Source organism: Balaenoptera physalus, assembly GCF_965194825.1.
Source record: "Balaenoptera physalus genome assembly, chromosome: 20".
NCBI lineage: Eukaryota > Metazoa > Chordata > Mammalia > Artiodactyla > Balaenopteridae > Balaenoptera > Balaenoptera physalus.
The window spans coordinates 18,706,316-18,734,306 of NC_138901.1; the positions used below are offsets into that span (position 1 = coordinate 18,706,316).

Sequence of the window (27,991 nt, forward strand, 5' to 3'; positions counted from 1 at the left end):
CCAGATGCCTCCCTTTTTCTCACTAGCTGCCTCCAATCACTCTCCAAGAGCTCTCAATAGTAACTGCTAGATGTCTCTGGCAGCCACCGCCTCCTTCTCCATTCCACTGCAAACCCTCCTCATTTTTCACCTGGAGCACTGCAGCTGTTTCCAAGCTAGGCCCCCCTCCAAGCTATGCTCCAAACTGCAACCGAGGCAATCTTACCATCGCTGCTTACAGTTCTTCAATTTCTGCACACAAACTTGAGGACAAAGCCCAAACTCCCTGTGACTCAAGGCCCCTGTGACCTGCCCCTGCTGACCCTTCTCTTACCACCACCTTGAGAGCACACTTTGCTAGCAAAGTGCCAAGAACGTGTCATGCGTGTCACCTATTTCCTCTGCCTTGAACACTTCCCCTCCTTCTCTGCCCAGGTTAATTCCTAACCAGCCTTCTAGACTCCACTCAAGCCTCACCTCCTCCACGAAGCCCACCCTGATCTCCCCAGGTTAAGGCAGGGACCCCTTTTCCAGGTTCCCCCAGGACCCACTGCTTCCCACATCAGAGAGCTCATTGTGCTGCCCTGAATTGTCTGTAGCTCCCACTTAGACTTGTGCCTGGTACATAGTAGATGCTCAATAAATGTTTGCTCAATGAATAAACACAGGAAAGAAAGATTGATTCCATTGAAAGGCAGTGGGAGGAGCACTACCATGGCAGGCAGACTGGGCTCCAGTCCCAGCAGTGCTGGCTTTGCCATCACCTCCCTGTTGACCATGGGCCAGTCACTCGACCTGTGGGCCTCCCCAGTTCCTCTTTCCCTGGGTTTGCTAACCCCTCATCTGGAGGGTCTGGACATCTGTTGCCCTCTACACACACATTTTGCGCAGGAGCATTCAGGTCCACCACCCCAAAAACAAGAACCATGAGAGTGGAGAAATGGTTTGTGCGTGCTGGGTGAGGCAGGATACAGGCGACAGCAGGAAGGATCAACCGTCACAAGTCCACATCCGGCCAGCTGATGGTGGCAGGAACGGGCACTGTCACCTGCTGACTTTCCTCCTGGCTTTTGATCTGTCAGTCTGGGACTGGGATGGGGGTTCCTGATTCTCTGCCCTTCCCCACAAACAGACCTCTTCCCCTCCCACCAGGTTGGTTAGCAGGGGCTGGGGTGGATAGTTGTGGAGGCATCAGTGGAGGGAGCCGGAAGCTCAGCCCATCCCTCCCTGGGGAGTTGGGGAGCAGCTGAGGCCACAGGAGCAGAGAAACAAGCACCGGCCTCTAAGACAGCATGCCAGTGGCTCTGGATTTGAGCCCCTGAACGAAACCCGGGGCACCCCACTTCCCCTCTCAGCTTCCAGTTTTCCCTGGCTCTACTTATGGGGAGACAGACTGGACAGGCATGGGGCTTGGGGCTGAGCTGAGCCGAGACCGGCCACGGCTTTCTTCCTGCACCCACCCCTTCACTCTCCCTCCCTGCACATCAGCAGCTCCCACACACCTAGGCTGGCAACCATGAGGCGGGAACAAAGAAGCAGGCTCAGGAGGTGGCCGCAAAGGACAGGACGGCGGTTTTATATGTGGCAAAATACTTCTCCTAGGGGAGTACAGACGAACAGACAGACAGATGGGGGCACAGGACACCAGACAGGAAGGGGAAAGGTTGGGCAGTGGTCTCTTCTAACCAGTAAGTGGAAGCTGCGCCCCACCCCACGGTGGGGGTGGGGGGTGGGGGGGACAACATTGGCACAGGAGGTGGCGAGACAGGCATGAGGCGCCCATCCCTGAGGCGGGCAGCCGGGCAGGGCCCAGTCCTCGTTGGCACAATCGGCTCTCTCTGGCCCAGCTGGGTGCTGGTGGGGGTGGGGGGCAGGGCTGCTGGGCTACGGGATGCTAGGCAGAGGGACGATCCAGGGCAGAGGGGGTACCAAGGCCTCTCCTGGGGGCCGTGGACGTGGGTAAAGGATGGGATCACAAGAGGCAGATACAGAGCAGCAGCGGCAGCAGCAGCAGCCAAGCCCCCCGGGGGAGATCCGAGGTCCTGAGGCAACCCCTGGGGTGACGATTACCTCTGGGGCACCAACCCGCAGGGCCTCTCCCCTGGGGCCTCAGGGTGAAAGTGAAGCAGTTTTTTGGTTTCAAAATGAGCTGGACCAGAGTGTTCCATGGGCTCCACACCCAGGTGACAAGGGGATGGGGGGCTCAGATGCAGAGGGGCCCCCTCTTCTGATGGCTGCAGGCAAGGGATGTTGTAGGCAAAGCTCATTCCTGGGGTAGGCAAAGCCTTGAGGCATGGAGGTGGTGGGGTGGGTAGCAGCATCACAGGTTGCCCCCTCCTCAGGGTTCTAGGTCCTGGGCGGGCACAGGGCACTACATCTGATGCCTGCCAGCTTCTACCCAGACCACTCCCGAAGACGAGATCCCGGTGGGGCTTCCAATGCTGTAGCTTTCATCTCCCAGACAATGCTGCCAGGAAGCTAGGGGGAGGGGTGGGCATGGTGAAGGACCCTGGATCTGGGGCTTGGGGAAGACAGACCTCATGGGAAAGAGTCTGTGGTCTCCCTCTCCAGGAGAAGCCCCCCTACCCTTCCCAAATACTCCAGGTTGGAAAAAGAAAGGGCCACCCCATTTTAGGACACTCATTTAGAGCCTGGAGTAGAAGGAGTTGAGGAACTGCACCTTTTCTCTGGGTGAGGGGAGAGAGCCCCCTGAGGTGGGGGAGGGGATACTGCAGGAAGGTTGTCATCCCCCCATGCACCCACAGCATGTAGGTAAAAACCTACCGCTGAGGCTTAAGGGAGTCCCAGGAGCTGGTTGGAATGCTACCACCAAAGAAACCCCAAACATTGAGCAAAGGCATCTGAAAGGAGGGAGACAGCGCCCCCTGGAGGCAAGATACATCCGCAGTGGTGAGCCCCTCTGTCCCCACCCCCTCCCCTGGGCTCAGAGCCCTTCCTCCCACTGTGTGGCCCCTGCCTCTCAGCGGATGTAGACACCCCGCCCCCAACCCTGCAGCTCATTCTTGTTGCGCCCCAGAACTGGACCCCCGCCCTCTGCGCAATAGCGCGCCTTATTCCGGCCGCGGTTCCGGTTGTTGGTCAGCTCCTCTTCATAGTCTTCCTCATCCTCCCAGGATCCCTGTCGGGCTGGTGGGGTGCTGCCCCCTGCAGGGTCTCCAAGCCCTGGCCCCTCGGAGGGGTCAGTCTCCATGTCCACACACGAGTCTCCCAGCTCCGTGTAGGCAGAGTTTCGGTTGCCAGGGGTGTCGGCATCAAACGTGTCTTGGCGGGACAGTGCCCGCAGGGTGCCCGCCCGGCCTGGCGGCTGGCTGCTGGGGTAAAGGCCTGGGGGCTGGCCCAGCTCTCCCGGGTACTCGTGCACGCTGGCGTGCTCCCCGGTGGCCCGTTCCAGCGACTGGTCCCCGGAAGCAAGGTATGGTCCCTGGTTAGCAGGCAGACGGCACACACCATGCAGATCAGGCAGGAGTGAGAGAAACACAACAAAGCAAGGCAGGTTAGTGAGGGCACCAAGACACCCAGCCTGGCTGAAGGAGAGGAGGGTGCTGACCCTAGGGGATGGGCAGCCGGCAAACGGCTCTGGAGCCCAGCCAGAGAGTCAGAGGACAGAATTCAAGGCATTTGCTCCTCCACTAGGAGAGGGGGCACCGGACCTTCCTAAGGTGGGTGAAGGCATGAACTCTCCTGGTAACCATGGTAGAGAGAGAGCCCACGAACAATTAGTCATCAATTCCTCAAGGCACACATTAATGCTGTCTTGGGCTAAATCATCATTAACAGCTCATTAGTAGTGCCACTCGTTAGTGGTTGATTGGGTTAGTCATTGCCCCAGTTTCCCAAATATACTAAGGGGGGATTTCAGCCAGCTCCTTCAGCCCAACCAGACCCTAATCACAGGCTTCCGGAACCCCACACTTCCCCCCCACCCCATTGCCTAGTCAGATAACAAAGTCTCCAAGGTTGATAGGATTCCTCCCCTGCCCCCAACAAAGACTCAAAGCTGCAGGCTGGGGAAGGTCTCTGTGGTGGTGTGACGGGGATTAGACAAGAGCAGCAATTTCCAAACTATTCCCTGGAGATCTGGGGTGGCTGGACAGGGCACAGAGTGCTTCAGGGGTCCCCGTGGAAGTGAAACGGAGGCCAGGCCACTAGCTCCCTCTGAGCAGAGCAAGGATGCTTTGTCTACATACTGAGCTTCCACACAAGATTCAGTGAACAAATGGGCTCTGGTGCTGAAAACAAATTTGAAAAGCAATGGTCTAGAATGATTTCATGGGTTTCTTCTGGTTCTAATCTAGAACCCAATACTTAATGGTTTGACCTCAGAGATAGGCCTTGGCTCCCACGGGAGGAGATCAAGGCAGGGTGGAGAACCCACAGGAGGGTCTTTCCTGGAATCTGTTTAACTGGGAGAAGGATGGAAGGTTCAACTCATGGAAGGTGCTTCATTTTGGGTGCCTACTGAGAAGTCTCCTGAGATTAGGGCTCTGGAGGAGGGGGCAGTTTCTCTGGTTTGAATGGCCCTGCTCTGTGGGATTCCCTGCGTCTGAGGGCCCTTGGTCTGTTGCGTCTAAAATGCTGTGACCTCTGTTCGGTCTAAAATGGGTGTAGAGTCCAGCAAACATATATTGATTTTCCTCTGTTTCTTCCTAGTCACTTATCCTACAAGGCCCCCAAGGCAAAAGCCCCCAGGGCAGCAGATATGGTCCTATGGGACCAGGCCCAGGGAGGCCCCACCAGCCAGCCCCAATCCCATCAAAAACCACAGACACCAGAAGCTGCCACTCATCACTGTTTTTTACAAAATAAAACTCTTCCCTTCCTTGCCCGTGTTCACTGTGCTCAGTTCCTCAGTTCCGAGCCCTGGGCGGGAGGGGACATGGGCGGGGCACCTACACGGTGTGCTCCTGCTGCTGGGGCGCCGCCCTGGCCCTCTGCGAGGCCTCCAGCCCTCCCCAGAAGCTGAGATTTCTCCTGAGTGAGGTGAGCACCTGTACCTGGAGGTTGGAGACAGGGGCAGGGCTGGCAGCAAGGGCTGCAGTAGCAATGGTGCGGTTCAGCAGCGGATTGGGCGGAGTGCTGCTGGGCGGGTGTGTGGCCTTCCAATAGGCTTCCAAGTACTCGGCCAAATGCTCGCAGGCATCCTCCAATTGATTCTCATCCAGGATGATGTCAAACATTTCCTGTGGAGGCGGGGTTAAGGGCAGGGCTGGGATGAGCTGGGCATGACCAAGGGGTGAGGGTGTGGCCTGGGGCAGTGGGTGGAGTCAAGGGGTTGAAGGACAAAGTTAAAAAGAAACCTCTGGATGTCCAGGAAGAGGAGGGCTCTTAGATAGATAAATCGACAGAACTACAAGAGGTCTTGGTACCCCAATACTCCAACTCCCTCATTCTAGATATAAGGCAACCAAGGCGTGGAGAGGGGCTTAACTCCCCACAGAGAAGTGGTGCTTCTGGGACTTGAACGTCCAGCACCCTTTTCCCAGAAAACCCGCCTGCATCTCTGGACCCCGCCCAGGCGTTCCCAGTCACTCTCTCATGCAGGCCACAGGACACCCGGAGAACCCAAACGTCGCCCCTTCCCTTCCCCTGGGTCTGAGCACTCACGGGGGGACACTGCGCGAGCTTCTCCGAGGCTGCTATTTGCACATTGAGGTGTTTGGACTGAGACTTCCCTCGAGACTTGATGAGCCTCTGAAGAACCTGGTGTGTGGGGGGAGAAGAGGAGCTAGAGGGACCCTGCAATGCACCAAGCCGGAGAGGCAGGTCCTGGTTGCAGCCAGTGTGGAGAGACAGTATCGGGGCCAGGGGATGTTCCATGACTCTCAGCCCTGGCCGCCTCTTCAGAAATGACCTCACCAGTCCTGTGTCCATCCTACACAGCGCTCAGGCTCTCTCCTGGGTCTCATGCCAGCCTGTCCTGGGAAGTTCCAGCAGCGGCTGTATGAAGGGCGGTGATTCTCCTTCCCAACCCCTGTAACCTTTATAGGCTTCATTCTCTGGGCCAACTTCCCCTCCACGTAAACAGCAGTAGCCATCCTTTATAGGGACACGTGCTATGTACTGGCACTATTCTGTGCTTTTTACACAATCAATTTATTTAGTCCTGACAATAATGCCAATATGCAGCCACTATTATTATTCTCATCTCAGTAATAACAGTAATAATGATGATAATAGCTAAACATAAAGCTTCAACCTTAACTAAGTGATCAAAGTTAACAGCACCAATGATACAACAAACCGACATCCTGTGCTTCCTGATTCAACGCACTCAGAAGGACACATCGCTTTGGTGACGTTCCTACCTGAAACGTAAAACCTAAATCTAGTCATGGGGAAACATCAGACAAACCCACACCGAGGAACAATCTACAAAATAAGTGATCTGTACTCTTAAAAAAATGTCAGTGTCATGAAAATCCAAGAAAGGCTGAGGAAATTTTTCAGCTTAAAGACTATAAAGAGATATAACAACTAAATGCAACACATGATCCTGGATTGAAGGGGAAATTGCTATAAGGGGCATTATTGGGACAACTGGTGAAAACTGAAGATGGACAGTATTTTAGATAAGATTTCTTAAATTTGACAGTTGTACTGTGGTTATGTAAGTTAATGTCCTTGTTCTTAAGAAATACATGTTGAAATATTTAGGGATAAAGGCATACAATATCTACAACTTACTCTCAAATAGTTCAGGAAAAAAGATACACATATATAAGCGCACATATACATAATACATACATACATAAAGTAAATGTGGCAAAATGTTCAAAATTAGTGAGTCTGAAAAAAATTAAATTGTATACTTTAAATGGCTGAATTGAATGGCATGTGACTTTTATTTCAATAAAGCTGTTTAAAAAGTAGTGAATCTGAGTGAAGGGTATTCAAAGATAGTCCTACTATTCTTACAACTCTTCCATAAATTTGAAATTATTTCAAGATAAAAATCTAAAAAAAAAAAAAAAAGAATAGATACAGGGCTTAGTAGGTACCAGGCACTTTGCGTGGTTAATTTGTTTATTTAATCTTCACAAGCACCATTTGAGGATTCCTATTTTGCAGATGAGGAAACTGAAGCATAGAGAAGTTAGGTGACTTGCCAAAAGAGCACAGAGCCGGTAAGTGGTAGCACTGGTACCTAAACTCAGGCAGTCTGATTCCGGAGTCCCCACCCTTAACCTCAGTGAGTGCTCAGTGGGGGCAATGGAAGTGTCTGTTAACTTTCTAGTTCACAAAGTGTTTTTGCAGCCATTGTCTCATTTGATCCTTTCAACCACCCCAGGAAGTACTTAAATCCCATCACCCCCTTTATGCTCATTAGAAACTTAGGACTCAGAAAGATTAAGAAACTGGGTGCTCAGGGACTTCCCTGGTGGTCCAGTGGCTAAGACTCTCAACGCAGGGGACCAGGGTTCGATCCCTGGTCGGGGAACTAGATCCCGCATGCCGTAACTAAAAGATCCCGTGTGCTGCAACGAAGATCCCGCAGGTGGCAATGACGATTCCGTGTGCCGCAACTAAGATCCAGAGCGGCCAAATAAATAAATATTAAAAAAAAAAAAGAAACTGGGTGCTAGCATGAGATGTTAACAGTTACCACCTCTGGTTGCCTTCATCAGTCAGACCGAACTCTGGGCTCTTCACATCATTACTTCCAACCCTCTCAATAATAACATATGAGAATGATTATAATTCCCATTTTGTAGGTAAAGAAATTGAGGTACAAAAACTAAATAATCCCCCCAAGATCACAAGCTCAATAAAATACAACCCAAAAAACCAAAACCAAGATTTAAGTAATTAAATAAAAATAAGCCAATCAGAGCTAGGATTTGAACTCCATGCTGTCTTCTCATTTCAAATCCTTCACCTAAGCTCACCTTCCTTGTTTCTCAAACCCCTACTAATGTCTAGGAGGGAAAACTAATGGAGCCGCTATATGACCAGGAAGTAAATCAGCCTTCCTACCAATTTCATCTCTATCAAGGCCTACATGAAGGCAGTGCAGCAAAAAGGGCTGAAATCGAAAGACAGGAAAGGTCTTTACCCAGCCGCCAAGTAGCTGGGTGACACTGGGACAGAAAGCACAGAATTCTTTCTGTTTTCTGGACTAAGGAGAAGAAGTCAACAAAGTAGAGACAGGGGACTGGCCTGCATGACCCTAATAATAATATTTAAAATAGTTAATACATGACAAGGGGGACTTCCCTGGTGGCGCAGTGGTTAAGAGTCCGCCTGCCAATGCAGGGGACATGGGTTCTATCCCTGGTCTGGGAAGCTCCCACATACCACGGAGCAAGTAAGCCCGTGCACCACAACTACTGAGCCTGCACTCTAGAGCCCGCGAGCCACAACTACTGAGCCCATGTGTCACAACTACTGAAGCCCGTGCGCCTAGAGCCCGTGCTCCGCAATAAGAGAAGCCACTGCAATGAGAAGCCCGTGCAACGCAACGAAGAGTAGCCCCCGATCGCCGCAACTAGAGAAAGCCCACGCGCAGCAACGAAGACCCAACACAGCCAAAAATAAATAAATAAATGAGTTTAAAAAAAAAAAAACATGACCAGGTATATTATACCAGACCCTTTCTAAGTGCTAAGTATTCACATTAGGTTGAATCTTCACAATATCCAGACAATGGAGTTCGACAGAGCAGGGAATCTGGGCTCGAGGAGATTAAGTCACACAGTTAAGTAAGCAGTGCCTGGGGTTTCTACACAGGCAGCCCAACCAGAGCACTCCTGTCTCCAATAGGGTCAGACTCCTGCACCCACCTTGGGAGAGGTGATCTTGATGTAAACAATGATGGGGGCCAGTGAGGTCTTGGAGAGCTGGGCTGGGTGGTTGATGGTGTCGGCGTCCAGAGCAACCAACTGAAGGGTCCGGGCTAGCTCGAAGATTCGCTCGATCTCGCTCTGAACCTCAGCTGGGAGAATGGAGTCATGGGGCAGGGGGAAATGTAAGGGGGCCTCCCAGGAGGCCGTGGGCAAATAGAGCATTTCTGGAGATGCCCCCATTCCCCCCTCCCACATCTGGCCCCAGAGCAGGGGTGGGGGTGGAGTTAAGGGGTGGGCTCACCCAGGCTGGAGCGTGTGTTTGAACGCTCGATGATGATGTGTTTGCTGGGGTTGTTGAGGACTGAGCGCTTAGCCAGGGAAATGTCCGCTGTCACACGAGTGATGGAGATCCTGGGGGATGGGGCAAGAGGAGCCAGGGGTCAGGGTGGCCTAGAATGCCCTGCCTACTCCCCAGGCTCCAGGACAGCCTCTTATCCCTCAATCCAAGAGTTCCAGGATTGTCATTCAAGCCATCCTGCCCATCCCCAGCAGCAGAGAACCATGGTGGGAGTGGAGAGCCAGCTCCCAGGGTCTTACCTGCCATCAAACCGATGCTTCAAGAAGTCAAATAAAGCTTTCTGCATCATGTCTGTAACCTGAGGTTGCGGGGAGTGGGGTAGGGGGGAGGAGAGGTCAGGTGTTTAAAGCCCCTCAGGGAGGGTGGACTGCTAGGTATTTGCCCCCTGACATTCCATTTTCTTCTTAAATCCCTGAGATGAGTAAGTCCCTGTTGGGGGGAGGGGGCAGTTCTTTTGAGCCTGAGGGGCCTCCACTGGGGTCTCTGATTGCAAAGATCCTTTTAGGTGGGATCTCTGGGAGGACTTTTCTGGGGTTTTTTTGAGAGGACTAGACCCTTCTGGGGTCTCCCTGGGGGTTGGGCCCCCCATGGAGGGGGGTGTCTCTGAAGGTCTGTAGCCCTCTGGGGAGGAAACCCTGGGAGGGCCCTGCTGGGGGATCTCTCTGGGGTCTGAAGACCTTTCTATGGAGTCTTTCTGGAGGTCTGGGCCCCTCTGGGTCCACTCGCCTCTAGGGGCTCCTACCTCATAGCCCTTGAGCGACGGTCCCACCAGGATGATGGGCCTCATGGAAGGTACCACGTCATAGGGGGGCACATGCTCTGTCTGGGGGGGAAGCAGGGAGGGGAAACCCCAGAGTGGAGATGGCATTAGCCCCTCTTCCCCCACCTCCAGGCTCCCCCATGCATCCTTTCCTCCCCCTGGTCCCAAAGTCCAGATGTGGGGATCGGGGTGGGGTGGGGAGGTATGGCGAGGGAGAACCAGGAAGGGTTGGGGAAAAGGGGGGCAGATATGGGAATGGGTGTTAGAAGGTCCCCCTAGCTCATCCCAGGGGGTGGGGAAGGGGACACAGAAAGCTGTGATACTCACCAACTTCTGCTTCTGTTTGGCTGGGTCCAGAGATTGCCAAGAGGAGGGAGGGGGAGGAAAAAGGGGAAGGTACCCAGGCAGGGGCAGAGGGCAAGGGAGGAGCCAGGACAAGAGAGGGAGGGAGAGCGGGCAGACGAGGAGAGATAACAGGGCATGCGTGTTAGTGACAGACAGAGCCAGAGAGAGGGGATGGGACCCCGTGCCAAGGGGGAGCCAGAGATGGCCCTGGATCAGGGCTGGGAGCAGGACTGACAGCCAGTCCAGTGAACTTGGGAATATTCAGACATCCTGTACCCCCTTTCTGGGTCTTGGAAAAGAGCTGGGAAGAGTGACAGCCTCTAATTTGGTGCCCATCTCCTGGCCCCAGGGCAGGCCAAACTGCCCATTTTAAGGGTACGTTAACTGTCCTGCTCTGCAGCCAGGAGATCCCCGTGTGCCCACCCTAGCCCCATAGAGTCCGAAAAGGGCCAAGAAGGGTCACCATTCCACTTTCCCCTTCACATGTGGGAGTGGGGGTAAACATGGACTATCCCACTGGCAGTGACGGGGAAAGGTCAGGTCTCATTACCCAGACCCTGCTTTCAGTTGAGGGGCGGGGGCAGCCTTCCCAGAGAAAGGGTGCTTCCACTGCAAGAACCATCCCTTCCGGGGAAGTGGGCCAGGGTGGAGTTGTGGGTGGAGACAGACGTGCCCATTCTTGGTGCCATTCTACCCTTCCCTCCTCCTTGGCAGGAAGGCCTGATTCCCACAGAATCAGGCTGATACCACATCGGAATCCATTCCAGCCCCCCTCCCCCGCCAAAGCGCTGGGCTCTGACCTCCCCTATCGCAAGAACCCAGCAAGAATTACCTTCTTGAAGAAGGGGATGCGCTTGCCGTGGGGTGGCGGGGTGGTGACACTGCTAACGCTAGTCTTGGCAGAGGCACTATGCTCACCGAGCTCTGCCTCCTCATCCTCTAACTCTGAGGGGTCTAGTTCAAAGGCTAAGTTAGTCATTTCATTACCTGGACCGGAGAGTCAGGATGAGGGAGGAAGGAGGCGAGGTGGGGAGGAGTGAGATGGACATGGAGACACAAGTACAAAAACGCAGGGATGGGATGGGGAAAAAAGAAAGAAGAAGAGGTGAATGGAACAGGGCTGGGAGAAATGAATGGGGGGTAGGGGGCAGGGCAGTCAGGCAGAGAGATGGAGCTACCAAAGAAATGGGAGAGTAGAGACATGACAGAATGGGCGCTGATGGACAGGCCCAGCTTGTGGGGTGTCCTGCTCTTCATGGAGGGGGTACCACCGGATGTGTCTGGAGGACTCAGGATTGGGGTACCCCCAACTGCAGGGAAAGGAGGGGACAGGCAGTGGGGAGACCACCCCACCCAGGAGCTCCACCCGACCCCATGGCGTGGCGGCAGCTCTTACCACTGGCAGGGGGCGTGGGGCGGCGGGTGCCAGTCACCACGTCTCCCAGACTGGAGCTGGAGTTGTCACCTGATTTGCTGTGTGGGCAGAGAGGCAAATGGAGCCGTGAGCAAAGGAGGTGGGCGTGAGGGTGGGGGATCTGTTCTCTCACAGGCTGGCCCCTGCTCCCGCCCTCATTTGCCAGCCCCACTGGTGATGCCACAGACAGTTTTGTGTCCTCAGGGCAACACGTCAACCCTTAGGGCCTACTCCTGGCTGGCTGGCTGGCCTCTCCCGGAGGTGCCCTGCCCCCAGCCAAACACCTGGAGCTGAGGCGGTTCTGGCGCAGCTTCTGTTCCTGCAGCAGGCGCAGGCTGTCCAGTTTGACAGGGCTGGGGATGAAGCCAACCTCACAGCCCTCCTTCACCAGTCGCCCAATCCACCAGTCATTATTGTATTTCTGCAAACGACAACGGCAGGTGGGGTGGGGGAGACCAAGAGGGAGATTAGAGGTACAAGCCAGCAGCCAGCTCCAGGGGACACCACCCCCAGACTTGCCTACCCCGCCCAGGGGGCGGCACCCTCAAACAGCCCTGGCACCAGCCTCTGATTACAGCCCCCAATTCTCAGGACTCTCCGGAACCAGCATCCTCTTGTACCATGGACCACCCACACCCCCGAGCACATCCCCGTTCTGAGAGTCCTTCCTCCCCCATGTGCCAGCCCTACCCTGGAAAGGCAGGGAGAGAAGTAAATGCTGGCACCTCCACGTGCCTGGCACACTGCCACCCCACTGACGGGCCTCATCACAAACCTTCCCAACAACCTTGTGACCTAGGCATTACCATCCCATTTTACCAATGAAAAATGCGAAGCTCAGAGAGGTGGAAAGATTTGCCTAAGGTCACACAGCAGATTTAGCCCAGCTCTGCTTGGCTCAGAAGTCTTTTCCAACTAGAGCTCTGACAGCCCCTCTCCTGGCACCCACTACCCTGCCCTCCCTCCAGATGCCAACACATCCCCACCTCTTTGATGTGCAGGAAGTCCTTGGGCTCGAAGGTGATGGCCACTCCCTGAACAGGCACCTCATCCCCTGGAGATGGGTTGTAGCCGACGTTTGTCCGCACAGCAAATGCCACTGGCTTGGTCTAGAGGAAGATGAAAACCAGAGGGTTAAATCACAATGGGACGTACAACTTCCTGACTGGGGTGGTGATTATGGAGAGGTTGGTTTTGTAAATTGTTTATTAAAACATATACTGTACACACTACTATACATAAGATAGATAAACAACAAGGACCTACTGTATAGCACAGGGAACTATATTCAAAATCTTGTAATAACCTATAATGAAAAAGAATCTGAAAAAGAATATACACATATATGTATAACTGAATCACTTTGCTGTACACCTGAAACTAACACAACATTGTAAATCAACTATACTTCAAAAAAAATTTTTTTTAAATAAAAGCATATACTGAATGGCTTACGCAGTTTTTTAATGCATATATTAAATTTCACAATAAAAAAAAAAAGCAAACCATAGAACTCAGTCCTCTCAGGGTGGAGGGGGGCATCAGGGAATGGAGAGCCCAGAATAACACCAAGAAGGAATAATAATAATAGCAACAACAACAATAAGAGCAAATAATAGTAATAATAATGATAGCAGCTACTGTGTAGTGTAACAGGTACTGTGTTATATGTTTCACACCCATTATCTCATTTATTCATTACAAAAACCCAATAAAGTTAAGTACTATTACCATATTCATTTTTTGGTTTTTTTTCTTTTCTTTTTTTTTTTTTTGCTGCACCACGTGGCTTGTGGGATCATAGTTCCCCGACGACCAGGGATTGAACTCGGGGCCACGGCAGTGAAAGTGCTGAATCCTGACCACTGGACCTCCGGGGAACTCCCACCATATTCATTTTAATGAATGAGGAGACTAAAGTTCAGAAAGGTTAAGTGACTTGCCTAAGATCACACAGCTAATAAGATCCCAGAAAATTTGACTCCAGAAATGAGTGGAAATGTTTAGCTCCTATTACGTGTAGAAATTAGGCACTTATTGTACTTTATAAGGAGGCAGGTATTATAGCTTACACTTTACAGGTGAAAGACAGAGGCACATCAGAGGGGTACATGAGCTAGGAAGTGGCTGGGCCAAGACTTGACCCTGGGTCTGTCCAGGCTGTCTCTGAGGCCTGGGGTAAGGGAAATAATGCCAGCACAGCCCTTCCCATCTTTCTCACCTTGGCTTTCTCGAGCTGGGCTAATGCCTGGCGCTCTGCCTCCTTCCTTAAGGCTTCCCGGTCCTCCTCCAGAGACACATCGGAGTCTGACGGACGGCTGGTATAGGACTCTGCTGATCCCTGAAAACAGACAGGGCCAGCTCAGGGCCAACGCTGCCTCCCCAGCTCCTGGGCCTCGGAAGGCACCCGTCGTGGATGCCTCAAGCCCCAGCCAGCCCGGCATGATACCACAAGGGCTAGGAGGAGGTGGTATAAGATGGGAAGAGCCGGAGAATGAGGTCTGCAGGCCCCTGGAAAGAGTGTGGCCCTAGGAAGGGTGACAGCAGCAAGCAGGGGATTACGGCAGGTCCAAGGACAGCTGCTTGGGGCCCAGGGAGGGGTAGGAACCTGATAGGGGCACAGCGCAGGGGTGGAGTGCAGTCTCCTCCTCCACTCCCTGCTCCTCCTTCCCTCCCCTGCCCCCAGGCCTGGGGTTGAGAGTTAGAACAGAGATGAGAACAGCATCTTCCTGATGGGAGAACAGAAAACCCCAGAAAGCACCGGCTGAGATAGACTCAGCACAGGCCCAGTGAGTCCTTCCAGGGGCTCTAGCCACCAGCTTAGGCCTGAGCTCTCGGCACTGGCGGCAATGGGCAGCCTGCTCCACGGGCTAGGGCCACACAAAAATTTGCCATTTTCTGCTCAAGGGTGAGGAAAGATAGAATCCTACCTCCTCTTCCAGAAGCTGGGGAGCCCCAGCCCTCAGGCTCTCATAAGATACAAAAAAGAACCCAAGATTCCTGGGGTGGTGCAAGAAGAGGCAAGTTAAGAGGACACGAGCAGGCCTTTCCTCAGTACTAGGGCTGCCGGCTGCCAGGGTTAAGGCAGGCTCAGAAGTCTGGGTGTGCCAGGAAGCAGGCCTTGATCACACCGACCATCCCAGAGCACAAGGAACTCCCTCAGTGATGCAGGCACATGTGTAAGACATGCATAGCCTGTCCAGACCCAGGGCGTGAATGAACATGCTAATTCACGGATGTGCTTGGATGTGCAACTTCAAGGGTATGTTCTATGGTATGTCCTGGTGTGTATGACTGAATGCACACAGGTACACGTGTGTGCATATGGGGCGGAACGGGGGGACGCCCTCAGTGTCTGTGTCCCTGAGGGCATGTGAGGGCAGGAGCCAGGAGGTGTGGATTTGTGTGACCGTGCAGTGGTGGCGTTGCTACAAAGGGCAGGAGGGGACCTGAAGAAAGAACAAGACTGCAGAGGTGAGGGGGTTCTTTCCTGAAGACAGGAAAGGGTCACCTGGCCAGGAATGCCCATTAGCTTCGTATGGAGGGAAGCTGAGAAAGAGAGAAGACCAATTCCCACCTCCCCAGAGCGCCCTGGTGCATCAGTGAGTGCAGCTGCCCATCAAATCATGAAAATGGGAGAGTGGAGCGGGGAAAGGTGGGGGGGGGGTGGGGTACTAAAAGAAGCTGGAAAAGAGATGCAAAGGAAAGAGAGTGAAAACCAGTTAATCTACCACTCTCCACCCCTCCTGACGGGAGCACTCAGAGTCAGAAAGACAGATGCCAGGAGAGCCAGGGGAACAGACCCAGAGATGGAGTGGCATAGAGACACTTACTGACCCCAACACACACACAAACACACATACACACACACACACACACACCCAAAAATGGTGGGAGACAAGGAAACAGTGAGGCAAGGAGACAGGCTGGAGTGAAGGCCTCCCACCAGCTTTCCTGAGGGGCTGCTCCCACCTCCCCCCACCTTCACTCTATCCCCAGCTCACCACTACGAGGGTCCGGTTGGGCGCCTCCATCCCGGCGCCCTCAGTGCCTGGCCCTGCTGGCCTAGGGGGTGGCCCAAACTGCCCGTTCCCCCAGGGGGCTCAGGTTACAAGCAGAGTTGCTACATGTGCAAACTGCTAGGGTATATTTAGCTCAGAGATGTGGCAAGGACTGCCCCCCCACTCCCTGCCACCTACAGGGGGTCAGAGCTGGAGAGCTAAGAGGAGGAAGGATTGGAGACTGGGGTCTGATCCCCTGGGTCGGCAAACACTGAAGGAATGAGGCCCTTTTCTGTCAAGAGGGGCTCCACTGAGCACAGTGTCATTCTTCCTAGCCCCGGCCCCGGCCCAGTCCTGCAACACGGGGGATGAGGGAAAGATCAAAGAAAGGACTTCGTGTTTGTATGGAGATGCTGGGATGAACAGCCCCTTTCCTGACCCTCTCAAGTCAGGCCCGGGCTCACATGTGCCAAGTGTCGTGGAGACAGAAGAAGTGAAGAGAAGGGCCTCTCTCTAATCTGTAGTGGATCTGCCTGGCATCACCCTCTCTCTCCTGGCCGGGCGGTGGGGGGGCGGGCGGGGATGGGGGCTGACTTCCCTACTGTCCTCTGCCCTCATATGCTGCCCATTTTTTCTTCAATGTACTCCTTTCCTTGTCTGATCCTAAGCCCCTCTTGCCTCTTTTGGGTACCAGGCTTTGTTGAGATGCTCTGTAGTCATAGCAACTACATAGCTCTCTCTCACTGCTTCTCCCTGAGCCTGAGATGGCCTGGGGTTGAGAGTTAGAACAGAGATGAGAACAGCATCTTCCTGATGGGAGAACAGAAAACCCCAGAAAGCCATTCAGCTACACTACCCCCCTTCATTCAGGGATGCTGGGCTAAAGCCCTCTCTAATATCAACTTCCTCCTGCCTCTCCTCCACCTCCCTCAACACACTTTCTCTCTCTGCGTATTAAAGAACAGTCACATCTGGATGTGAGGAGGGCGTTTCCCTGATCCATACCTAATCAGGGTTCCAGGGACCCAAATGTCCTGGCTCCTCATTTCTTAGGACCTGCCTCTACCCCATGCTGTCACAGATTCTGGGGGAGGACATGGAAGGAGACAGCCGGCAGGGGGAGTGGGTGACAGCCTGAAGCCAGCTAGAAGGAGGCAGGCCAGGCTGTCCCTGAATGAGATGACGCAGGCAGGCAGGCAGCAGGGGCTGGTGTCTGGTGCTGGGGTAGGGATTGGGTGGGGGCTGAGGGAGTGGGTACAGCTGACAGTATATGCAGAGGAGGTCATGGGGTGTAAGGGTATGGGGTGGTTCTAGGCAGGTGACAAATGACATGGGGAAGGGTGCCTGGAGAAAGCCTCTGACCCAGCTCACCAATCCTGGTCTCCACCAACCAGCCACCTCCCTCCTCTCAGCCCAGCCTACCCATTACCTGGCGGACAAAGCTGTTGGATGTTGTATCCGAGGATGTGCTCCCATCCGACCTTTTGAACCGCCCTTTCCTCTTGCTGTATTTGCCCTGGAGAAGCCAGGAAGGGACAAGAGTAGAATCAAAAAGGCCCTTTCCCAGCCCTCATCCCATCAGGCCCAGAACCACAGCCAAGCCTTGGAAATATCATTCCCTGATCTCAATAGCCCGCCCCTCTATCTTCTTCCTGAGATGGTACAGCCCGAGCGGGAGGGAGAACCCAGACCACAGCCACGGGGTGGGGGACAGTGAAAGAGAGCCCTAGGAAGCACACACAGAAACCCCCAAACCAAGCCAGAGAGGCTGGAAAGGGGGAGGCACTGAGAAGCTGGAGGCTCATTAGGCAGCAAAGCTAATTGAGACGCTGGGCAGGCTGCAGAGGCCTCAGGGGGGAGGGAGAGGCTGCCTGCAGTGCTGGGGGTGCGGAGAGAGCCCCTGGGAAAGTCTTCCTCCCTCTCTACATCAGCTGGAGCAGAGCGGGGCTGAGTGTGCCTGTGGCCCCCAGAGAGAAGAGGAATCGCCAACCCAGGCCCAGCTTGGCTTTCCCCATGCCCAACTCTTGCCTTGTTTTTCGCAGAGTGGGGAGGGGAGTTGCAGCTCTCAGCTCTTGGAGACCTAAAACTAGATTCCCAGGGAGGGGTAGGGGGCGTGGAACTGTATTTGGAAAGTAAACATCTAACCCCAACCCTGACCCATGGGGGCAGATTTAGCACCCCGCCTCCATCCTGGTAGGACTTTTTCTCAGCCCCTCGTCACGGTCACAGTGATCATACCTCTCCCCAAGGGGGCAAGAGGGATCAAGCCCTCTAACCCTCAGCTGCCAATGCCCACGTCCTGTCCCCATGATATCCACCAGGCTGCATCAATCTAAATGTCCCTTGGCCCTGCCCCGAGATGAGTCTAGGACACAGCCCCCCGCAGGGCCTCGGAGAAGAAGTGCTCAGTCCCACTGGCTGGGCTCCTGGCTTGGGTGGAGTGGACACTGCCTGACCTCTCACGCAGCCACCCATTCAGGTATTTCCAGGCCTCCTGTAAAGGGGGCTACTTCTTTGCTCTCCCCAATTCAAATATACACATTGGCCCCCAGCCTGTCTAGAGTGGAGTGGGGGGGAATCATTGAGGGTTCAGGCCCTCCAAGCCCCTGCCCCCAGCCTCCATCCTAGAGTTTCTTTGCCAAAGAAGCTAGGTAAGCCATGACCAGAGCCTCTAGGGCTCTGGTTCCTTGGGCCTGAGTACAAGGAGGAGGATGGATAGATGGGAGAGAAGGGCACCTGGGAACCCTTCGAGAATCCTCCCTCCCATCACCTTCTCTCCAGCAAGACATATCTCCAACCTCGAGGACTGAGGATCTCTATGAACTTAAGAGGATTTCCCCAGTGAGCCCCAGACTCTTTCAGACCACCGCCACTACCCCGGCAAGGAAAAGGGAGTGGCACCCAGAGGGACAGGGGACAGCTGAAAGGAAGGCCCCAGTCAGCTGCCTCCCAGGCTCCAAGGGGCCTGGGGTGGAGAAGGGAGGTATTTTTAGGTCTGACCTGACCCCCACACCCCACGTGCCCACATTATCATGGTGGTTACAGTTGCTCCAGGCTGGCCACAGCAAGAAAAGAGTTAATGCTATCCTAGCCTTGGGGTGTTGCCAGGTTGGATAAGGACACGTCCCAGAGAAATCCCCTGGCACGACCACCCCAGACCTTGCTGGTCACTCCATGGGCACCTTCCCCACCCAAGAATACCCCTTTCTGGGGGTAACCTGGGGGGCACAGGAGAAGTGTGAGGGGGGGGGGCGGCAGACCACCCCCATCCCCACGCCCCCCAGGTAACACAGTTTCTTCCCCTCCAGGACAGTGAGTTGGCATCCATTCAACTTTCCAAACTTTGGAGGCATTTTCTGGGGCTGGGGGGGATGGGGTGGAGGAGGGTTAACGTGGGTGTTTGTTGGGGGAGGGGAGGTGGTCCAATATAGGGGCGGAGCTTAAGTGGCTGGGACGGGGGCCTGGCCCGGAGCTGGCCCCTTCCCCACCCTCGAGGGCCAGTGTCTGCAGCTCTGAAGGCCTGCTGGCACCGCCCTCTGACCACCGCCTCGGCCACCCCCGCCCCACCCACACCCGCCCAGCGCCCCTGAGCGTGCTCTGCGTCCCCGCTTTGCCTGAGCTCGCTCTCTAGCCTCCTTCAACCCCCGGGTCCCCCCGCCAGCACCCACACTCTCAACCCACTGGAGCCGGTACCCGAGCAGCAGAGACCCTGACGCGTGGGAGAGGAGGAGGAGGCGAGGGTGACAGGCGGCCCGACCGCCTCCTCCCCGCTCAGCCAAACCGCAGCACAACTCCCGGCCAAGCGCCCATCAATCATTCACCGGCAGAGCTGGGGGGCGCACAGCCCCCTCCCCTGGGCGCCGGGCATATAACCCCTTTTTCCCCGGCCCCCCTCGATCCGACCCCACAAGGTCCGCGGGACCGGCCCCCTTCCCTCGATCCCGGCCACCACGCCTCACCTGTGGGCTGGGGTCGAAGACCTCCATGGGGATCTCCTGGGAGGATGGGTAAGGGCCCCGGGACATGCTGGTCTTCTGGACCATGGAGAGGAGCCTCCCCTCCGGCCGCCGGTCCGGCCCAGCCGGGCGCCCTCAACGCATGAGAGAGGCCGTCGGAACCGAGAGCAGCGCAGCCAGCACCCGGTCGAGCCACCTGGCCCGGCCTTCGGTTGCCCTCTTCCTGCCTTCCCTCCCTCCTCCCGCTGTCTCCTCTGCTGCCGCCGCCTCCTCGGTCCCTGAAGGCTCAACATCTCCCCCCGCCCCCTCCGCTCCCACCCGCCCCTCCCTCCCTCCCTTCCTCCCTTCCTCCCTTCCTCCCTTCCTTCTCCGGCACCGGCCCCGCCCCTCGCAGCCCCTCCGCTGGCTCCGCACAGACAATGGGAGGACGGCGGAAGGGACGCATGTTCCTCCCGGCTGGCGCTAGCCTCTGACTGGCCTAGGGTGAGGGTGGCCCACTATGGGGGAGATTAGAAACCCGCCAAGGGGCTGAGAGCGGGGTGGGGTGGGGGGTGCCGTATACCAGTGGATGGCAGGCGCGGATGGAGCTGAAGCGCGGATTAGCATGGCTGGCACCGCCCCCCTCTTCCGTCCCAAATCGCTCTTCCTAGCTGGTCTCCCCATTCCACTCCAGCTTGGGCCACCGGAACTTCACGGCCCTGGTGATCCTGGGACCCGGCTTTAACTCCTTTCTCCCCACTGTGGTCCCAGGCCGACTTGAACCAAACGGAAAGTCCCCTCCCTCGCCAGTATGGTGGTGCTGGCCGGCTGGAGGCTGAAGGTGGGGTGGAGAGGGTGTCCAAAAGGAGTCTCAGCAGAGACAGCAACAAGAAATCCTAGGGACTCAGGAGTCCTATTGCCCTAGTGCTAACATCCCCCAAGCCCTTCCAAAAGGCCAGGGGTGGGCCTGGCTGAGGTCTGTGTTCCTCGAAAGAGAGGGAAAAGGAAGAAATGTGGAGTTGAGACAGGAGAGACTGGCAAAAATCATATCTATGACCTATTTTTTTTTCTTTTCCCTGTATTTTGGCCACGCTGTTCGGCATGCAGGACGGTTCCCCGACCAGGGATCAAACCCGGGCCTCTGCAGTGAAAGCTCTGAATCCTAACCACTAAGCCACCAGCAAACTCCCAGATCTAATGACTTTTGACCTAGAATTGCTCCCCCTTCATCCTTGAATTGGGGACAGATACCCAAGGCCTGAACCCCACCCACCATGATCTATGGAGAGAAAAAGAGTAGGGGATTCTGGCAAGAGACCTTAGTGCCAACTTGGTTCAGGCTCTTTCTGGTGGTGGCCCTGGACAGATCAGTACACCTCTCCTGTAAAATGGGTTTGCCGGTACTGTGGTGTCTTTGTCACCTGGGATTACTGGTAAGAAGAGGGAAATGAAATTAAATGATGGATTGCTGGGGTGTTTGGAGATGCTGTAAGGTGCTGTGCAGGGGTTAATCACGACAGGAGAACCTGTTACCTCCTTGTTTGACCCCTTCCAGGGCTCCACAAAGAGGAGAGATGAGACGTAGAATGAAGAAGATTTGTGCAGGTTCAAAGACCCTAAAGTAAGCCAACCTGGGAATTCCCTGGCAGTCCAGTGGTTAGGACTCCGCCCTTTCACTGCCTAGGGCCTGGGTTCAATCCCTGGTCTGGGGAACTAAAATCCTGTTAAGCCAGTGCGGCCAAAAGTAAAAAAAAATAAGCCAACCTGCTATGTTCTGCTGGAGGGAAGACTGTGGAACACACTGACTCCTTTTCACCCTGGGTTTTGCAACAAGTGATGGCCAGCCCCAAGAGCCAATACTGAGCAGGGCTCCCATCTTCCCCTTGGGCACAACAAAGCCTGGCATGACAGAAAGGCATGGGTTTTATAGTCAGAAAGACCTAGATTTTCAATTTCTGCTACCTCAGCTGTAAAATGGCGATGACACTACTTGTGTTGTGAGGAAGTGGCATAAATTTTGCATCCCTTCCTCTTTTTAATTTTATTTTGGGGGGTGGAGGGGCGCCGCGCGACTTGTGAGATCTTAGTTTCCCCGAGAAGAGATCGAACCCGGGCCCTTGGCAGTGAAAGCACGGAGTCCTAACCATTGGACCGCCAGGGAATTCCCTTCCCCTTCCTCTTTTTGACCTTCTCAGCTCTATTTAGCAGCCAGGAAAAGTTCAGATGATAGATACGGGATTATCAGCTGGAGCAAAGCAAGGAGCTGGAACCAGAACTCAGATCAATGTTTCTTGGACCCTGGAATGTTCTCCTTCGTTTTTTGCCTTGGATGCTCCAGAGCAAGAGGAAATAACTATGAGAGGGCCTGTCATTCGATTTTTCTTTTTTAGACTTTCGCAACTATTCATTCACTCACTCGCTATTTCTCAAGTGCTTACTACGTGCAAAGCTCCATGGCCGCTGGAATACAGTGTGAGCCAAACCAAAGACTGGATCCCGCCATCAAGGAGCCTGTCTTAATGCCTTCTTTTGCAAGTTGCAAACGTTAACTCATGTGATTTTCACAATTAGGCGACGTATATATTAGAACTAGGTACACTATACACAAGAGGAAACTGAGGCACTGAGAGATTTAGAGCCCCAGTGGCTCAAAAACATACACTAATGTCTTTGGTGATCTATTCTGCGCTCCAGGGGCTGCCAATTACCGGGAGAGTGAATAAAAGGTTGCTTTTGTCTGATATCTGCCCTCATTACTCTCTCTTGCTTCATTTTTTTCTCGCTGACAAAACATCCTTCCACAGAATCCAGTATGCCTGGGAGGAGTGGGCCGCTCTAGTAAAACTACTTTATCCCGCCTGCGCAATCCAGCTGACTTCCGGCTTCCACTGCCCACGTGATCAGGTACCCTTGCTGCGCATGCTTAATAGGAAGTCGGACTATACCATTTTGCCATACCGAAGGGAGATATTTTCTATGTTTTAAAGTTTAAAACCGATTCCTGATATTAGACTTCTATTATCCCGGGTCTTTACAGAATATATAAGTAAGTTTAGGGTGGCGGAAGATTAAAGGACCGGAGGGGAATACGGGCGAAAGCGGAGCGGGGGGTGGGCTCTCCCCTTCACAGATAATGGGAGGAGCCTGGCGAGAGCAAGTTCTTTCCTTTGGCCGCTGCGGTCGCAGCCATGAGGTAAGGGCTCTCGGGTCTCTGATATTGATTGATTCTGGCTGCGGCCGCACTGCGGGACTCGGTACCGCAGCCCATGCTGGAAGAGACGGGGTGGAGGCGGCCCTGAAGCGGCGCGTCCCGGAGCTTGGAATAGGCCGGAGCACACTAGCTCCCAGCCTCGAGAGGAGGGGGTGGGGGAGCGTTCCCGGAGCTCTAGGACGGGGTAAAGGCGGGCTTCGCGTCCCACACGTGTCTGAGGAGACCCACGCGGGCAGAGGAAAGGCGGCGGCGGGGACTGGGCTGTGGCCCCCTTACTCGCTGGGTCGATCTATGGCTCCGAGCCGATCTCTGTTTCCATGTGACGTAAGACAGGTCGCTTGTAGGCCCCAAGCCTCCGACTGCCGAGAGTGAAACGATCCCTAGAACCTTGATGCCTTCTACCCCGTACACCCGTCATAAGAAAAATTTTAAGGCTAGTTTATTACTGGGATAAGAAAGGGAAAACGAGCCCAGGAAGCAAAGGACTAGATTAACTAGCAAATCAGGCCCACTGGCCTCGGATTCTTCACGTTAAACACTTGTCTTTAGTGCTGGGTACCAGAAAGGGCATAGGCCCGCTCTTCATTCCAATTGTATCCGTTAATCTCATTTTCCAGAGGAGAAAACAGACACATATAAGACATAACCTAGAGGTTGTCGACATCCCAGGGTGGGCTGTTGTCCCTTACAGGAACGCACAGGCAAAGCTTTACAAAGGTCTTGGTATAGGGAAGATTATTAACCTGGGGCTGCATCGTGGGTGGCAAAAGTCTGGGGGGACATGTTTGTCTTTAATGCTAAATGCATATACACATGCACCTCCCCCGCCCCTTATGTTTCACAACATTAGAAGACTTTGAAGGGCAGGTCTTGTTGGGGATGCTCATTCTTGCCCAGGAATGGTTTCCAGGACCTGATAGTGTTTTCTGTTTGTCACAGTATGCTCAGGCTTCAGAAGAGGCTTGCCTCCAGTGTCCTCCGCTGTGGCAAAAAGAAGGTCTGGTTGGACCCCAATGAGACTAATGAAATCGCCAATGCCAACTCCCGTGAGTTCTTGGGGTCTAAGTTCCTTCTTCATCCTACCCCTTTCTCATCCTTTGTGCAATGAAGGGTGACACGACTGTGTTAACTGTTAACAAACCTAGGAGAGCTCATAGTTGGGGGGGGGGTTATAAAATGGAGGAGTCACAGAAGTATGGAATGCCAGAGGTTCTCTTCCTGCCACTTGCCAGAATGACAGGATGGAAGTTAATGGAACCACCCAATGTTATATTAATAAATATCGCTAGAGTGGATGTTCTGTTTTATAGCTGTGAGAAGGATTTGTGAAGAGACAGTACAAGGACTGGGGCGGGGTAGAGATGGCCGATGAGATGATGAATTGGAAAGACCTGGGGCCTCAGACTTTATTAGAGGACTGTTTGCATATAATTCAAAGTAGTAAGACAGTGTCGGTCCTGCAGATAACATCAACATGCCCACATTACTTCAACATAATATTGTTACAGGGAAAAGTATTCAATGACATTGTTTAAAATTGTAAGGCAGACTTTATTCAGAATAATTGCAATAGTTACAGGGACCAATGGGATTTTACTTTGGGGGAGAGAGATTGAGCTCAAATCAGAATATAGCATGGGCAAGTAGGAATTTATAGCCAAGGAGCATGGTGTAGGGGATCAGTGGATGGAAAATTACTAAGAGGGCGATAAACTATAATGGAAAAGAAAGAATATATATATAAAGAATGTATATATGTGTATAACTGAATCACTGTGCTGTACAGCAGAAATTAACACAACATTGTCTTAATTGTTTCTTTTTTAAAAAAGAAAGAAAATTACTAGGGAAACGGAGGTAAGGGGGATTCTGGCCTGGGTGGTCAGATATCAAGGGTAGGGGTTTCTGCTTAACTAACTTAAGAAGAGTTTTTACTAAAACTAGAATTTACAAGGAAGTGTACAGATGGGCCTAAGAGAAGCTTCAGGAACCTGAAGTTTGGTCAAGGAAAGTTCAAAGTTTGAAACTTTGGTCAAACTTCAGGAAAGTTTGGTCAAGCAGGAATCTTTGTGAATATGAGGGAAATCCTTTACCTGTTTGGGTTTGTGGTGTTGTACTGTGTGCTCAAAAAATCCTTATTTTAGACTGGTAGCTAATAGGTGAAACAGGATCTGAAGGACTAGGCCGTATTTGTATACTATTTTGATCACATATCCCCAAATATGTATATTTTGAGTGTGCTGTAAAACATCTAAAAGGGTAGAGGTTTTTTGTTGTTGTTGCTGTGTTTTGTTTTTTAAGAAAGAAATAGAAGTTCCCCAATTTCCACCATTTTTGAAAACCAGGGATGTGAGCAGCGTCTCTGGCATGTCCTGTTTGGACTCTGGGTTGTGACGGGTGTACTTGGGGCTTAGGCCCCACCTGACTGACCAGGTGCCTTGTGGTTTCCCAGGTCAGCAGATCCGGAAACTGATCAAAGATGGGCTGATTATCCGGAAGCCTGTGACGGTCCATTCCCGGGCTCGATGCCGAAAAAACACCTTGGCTCGCCGGAAGGGCAGGCATATGGGCATAGGTAAGTACATTCTTCCCTTTACTCCAAGACTTTGGGAATGATAAATGATTAAATCTAGACTAAGATATATTCAGAAACCTTTCGCATTCTGACTCATTTTGAGCCCTTTTCCTACTCCATGATACTTGGTGTGTTTTTCTCTCTGCAAATCAGAAAGTTGGCACTGGTGTTGGAGTTGAAGGTATCGGTAGAAAGAGGTCACATTTATTGAGCACCTATACCCTGGTACCCTACCCATCCATTCTACTGGGTGCTTGGGAAATGTCCAATAAATCCTAAAACCGCTTCCTAGGGTCAGGATGACCTAGGGAGATGAAGGTCACATCACCTTTTTAAAGCCCTCCCAGCTTACCATACTGCCTTGGTGCATGCCCTGTCATATCCACATTCTGTGGAGTGAATGGGGAATAATTGCTTTGTTTGTGCTTCCTTCAAAATTGAGTAAATGAAAGAAATTAAATACTTGGGATCATCATCTGTAAAGTGGAAATAAAGCTACTTAAAGTGAGGTACAACTCTTGGCACATGACCCAAAGAGTTTCAGAAATTGGTAGCTATTGTTGTGACTAGTCAGCTGGCTCTAGTAACCCAGATGCACTACAGTGGGCCTGACTCATCCTCCTCGTAGGTAAGCGAAAGGGTACTGCCAATGCTCGAATGCCCGAGAAGGTAACCTGGATGAGGAGGATGAGAATTCTGCGCCGGCTGCTCAGAAGATACCGTGAATCTAAGAAGATTGACCGCCACATGTAAGTACCTTCTCTCGGGCCCACCAAGACCCATTGCTGTTTCGATGGCTTGTTCTTTGCACAGATACAAGCTCTGTCTCATTGGCCTTGGGGAGAGAGCCATGTGTCTTGGTATTTTCTAAGAAAGTTCTTCTGTTCTGTCCTGTTCTTCTGCCCACATACACCATCAGGACAGCCCAAGAATTAAGTTTATCTGCCAGGTGAGCTCTTCTGTCTAGAAATTGCACAAAAAGTCCTGGTTTGGGCGAAAGACGTCCCTGCAGCAAGAAGAGAGAAAAGGAAACCCTGCATGCTTAGGGGCCTTGTGTAGAGGAGCAGATCACAGGCCAACCTCTGTGTTGATCCCATTGCTGACCAGAACCTCTAATCCTTGTACCCTACAGGTATCACAGCCTGTACCTGAAAGTGAAGGGTAATGTGTTCAAAAACAAGCGGATTCTCATGGAACATATCCACAAGCTGAAGGCAGACAAGGCTCGCAAGAAGCTTCTGGCGTAAGTTTCTTTAGGAATTGGTGTCTGTCACAGGGGCAAGTTCTGAGACATTTAAAATGTGCTGATGTCTAATCTTGATTTACATGCAGTCTGTCCAGAATACAGTTGTTGTGTTAGAGGTGTATGCTGCTCTGCCCTGTACATACCCACACACCACCTACCATCAATGTCAGGGTAGTGTGGGGACTATTGGCTAGTTGAAGCAGGAGCTCTTGGTGTCCCCAGCAGCTCACCCGTCTTCTCTCTTCCATTACCCAGGGACCAGGCTGAGGCCCGCAGGTCTAAGACCAAGGAAGCCCGCAAGCGCCGTGAAGAGCGGCTCCAGGCCAAGAAGGAGGAAATCATCAAGACTCTGTCCAAGGAGGAAGAGACCAAGAAATAAAGTTCTCCTTTTCTTCTCTGTACATAGTGGCCTTAGCAATTACATGCATCACTCATTCAATAAAAAAACAAGGCTTTATCTGCCTACCTCTCTGCTTCCAGTTTCTGGCTGCTTGGTGGGTCTTTACTGTTTACAGGGCCAGAACTGAGGAATGAGATACAGGCCCTTCCCTGGGTTCCTGCTTCATTTCTTCCTTGGCTCCTGGCCTCTGGTCAGGCTCATGCCCCCTCCATCCATGGGGTGTGGGGCCTACTTTGAAGGGAGGAGAGGAATGGCTTCTACCCAAGCCTCAAAGACTGTGCCTCAAAACTGCCCTTTTCAGCAGAGCATGAGTGGCACCTCAGACATGGTCTCAAATGTTGGTTGGGAACCAGTATTCAGTTGTGACATGAGTTGTCACATTATTTTAAAACAACAGAAAATAATATGCTTGCACTGCTCAACTGCACTGAGGTTCAAGGTTGTGGTCTACTGCCTTGGAACTCCAGGACAGTGGGAATTTGAACCACCACCAGTCCAGAAGGTATGATCTGGACTTGAACTGCTGACTACTGCCTAAGCTGTCTTTAGACAGCCTTATTGAGATAGGACTGAAGCTGTCATCTTGAGCATCCCAATTTCTATTTCTAAACTTTTTTTCTTTCCTGTCCTTAAAAGTATTGTTTCCTGTTCTGTTTTTTGGTTTATAACCATCAAAAATGGCCCAAAGAAAAAAGGCTTTCTTAGCAGAAATTGGAATAAAGGCATATAACATACACACTTGTCACAGCAGTTTTGAGTGACTTAATTCATATCCCTTTTTACAGATGAGAAGTAGGTTTTATTTTGCCTATTAACTGGTAGTAGTAACCACCAATGAATTTTTCAGTGAAGTATCTGCTCTGTGAGCCAAGTACTGAGGCACTTGACACTGACTTGTATTGATTCTATAATCTTCACAACATTGTAGAGTAGGGTATTAGCTTCTCCATTTTGCAGATGAGA

At 52.8% G+C, this 27,991-nt stretch overlaps 2 protein-coding genes across 4 annotated transcripts; one reads left to right on the forward strand and one right to left on the reverse strand.

Moving 5' to 3' along the window:
• Nucleotides 1-1,520: 1,520 nt before the first annotated feature.
• On the reverse strand, nt 1,521-19,908 carry CACNB1 (calcium voltage-gated channel auxiliary subunit beta 1). 3 transcript variants are annotated; one of them, XM_082442377.1, is made up of 14 exons: nt 19,621-19,908; nt 17,091-17,177; nt 13,882-14,001; nt 12,647-12,769; nt 11,945-12,081; nt 11,643-11,719; nt 10,229-10,248; nt 9,884-9,964; nt 9,381-9,439; nt 9,085-9,194; nt 8,781-8,932; nt 5,605-5,700; nt 4,995-5,180; nt 1,521-3,421 (listed from the first exon to the last, which is right to left on the reverse strand). In XM_082442377.1, the coding sequence occupies exons 1-14, from the start codon at nt 19,702-19,704 to the stop codon at nt 2,960-2,962; spliced, it is 1,794 nt and encodes a 597-aa protein (XP_082298503.1). In that variant the 5' UTR covers nt 19,705-19,908; the 3' UTR covers nt 1,521-2,959. The 3 variants fall into 3 exon arrangements, with proteins under 3 accessions (XP_082298503.1, XP_082298502.1, XP_082298501.1); XM_082442376.1 differs by lacking the exon at nt 10,229-10,248 and adding an exon at nt 11,079-11,233; XM_082442375.1 differs by lacking the exons at nt 1,521-3,421; nt 10,229-10,248; nt 17,091-17,177; nt 19,621-19,908 and adding exons at nt 11,079-11,233; nt 15,665-15,769 and having other exon boundaries at nt 4,777-5,180.
• Nucleotides 19,909-22,645: 2,737 nt separating this feature from the next.
• On the forward strand, nt 22,646-27,093 carry RPL19 (ribosomal protein L19). The gene is made up of 6 exons (XM_082442396.1): nt 22,646-22,789; nt 23,747-23,853; nt 25,260-25,382; nt 26,011-26,131; nt 26,515-26,625; nt 26,884-27,093. The coding sequence occupies exons 1-6, from the start codon at nt 22,785-22,787 to the stop codon at nt 27,005-27,007; spliced, it is 591 nt and encodes a 196-aa protein (XP_082298522.1). The 5' UTR covers nt 22,646-22,784; the 3' UTR covers nt 27,008-27,093.
• The last annotated feature ends 898 nt before the right edge of the window (nt 27,094-27,991 follow it).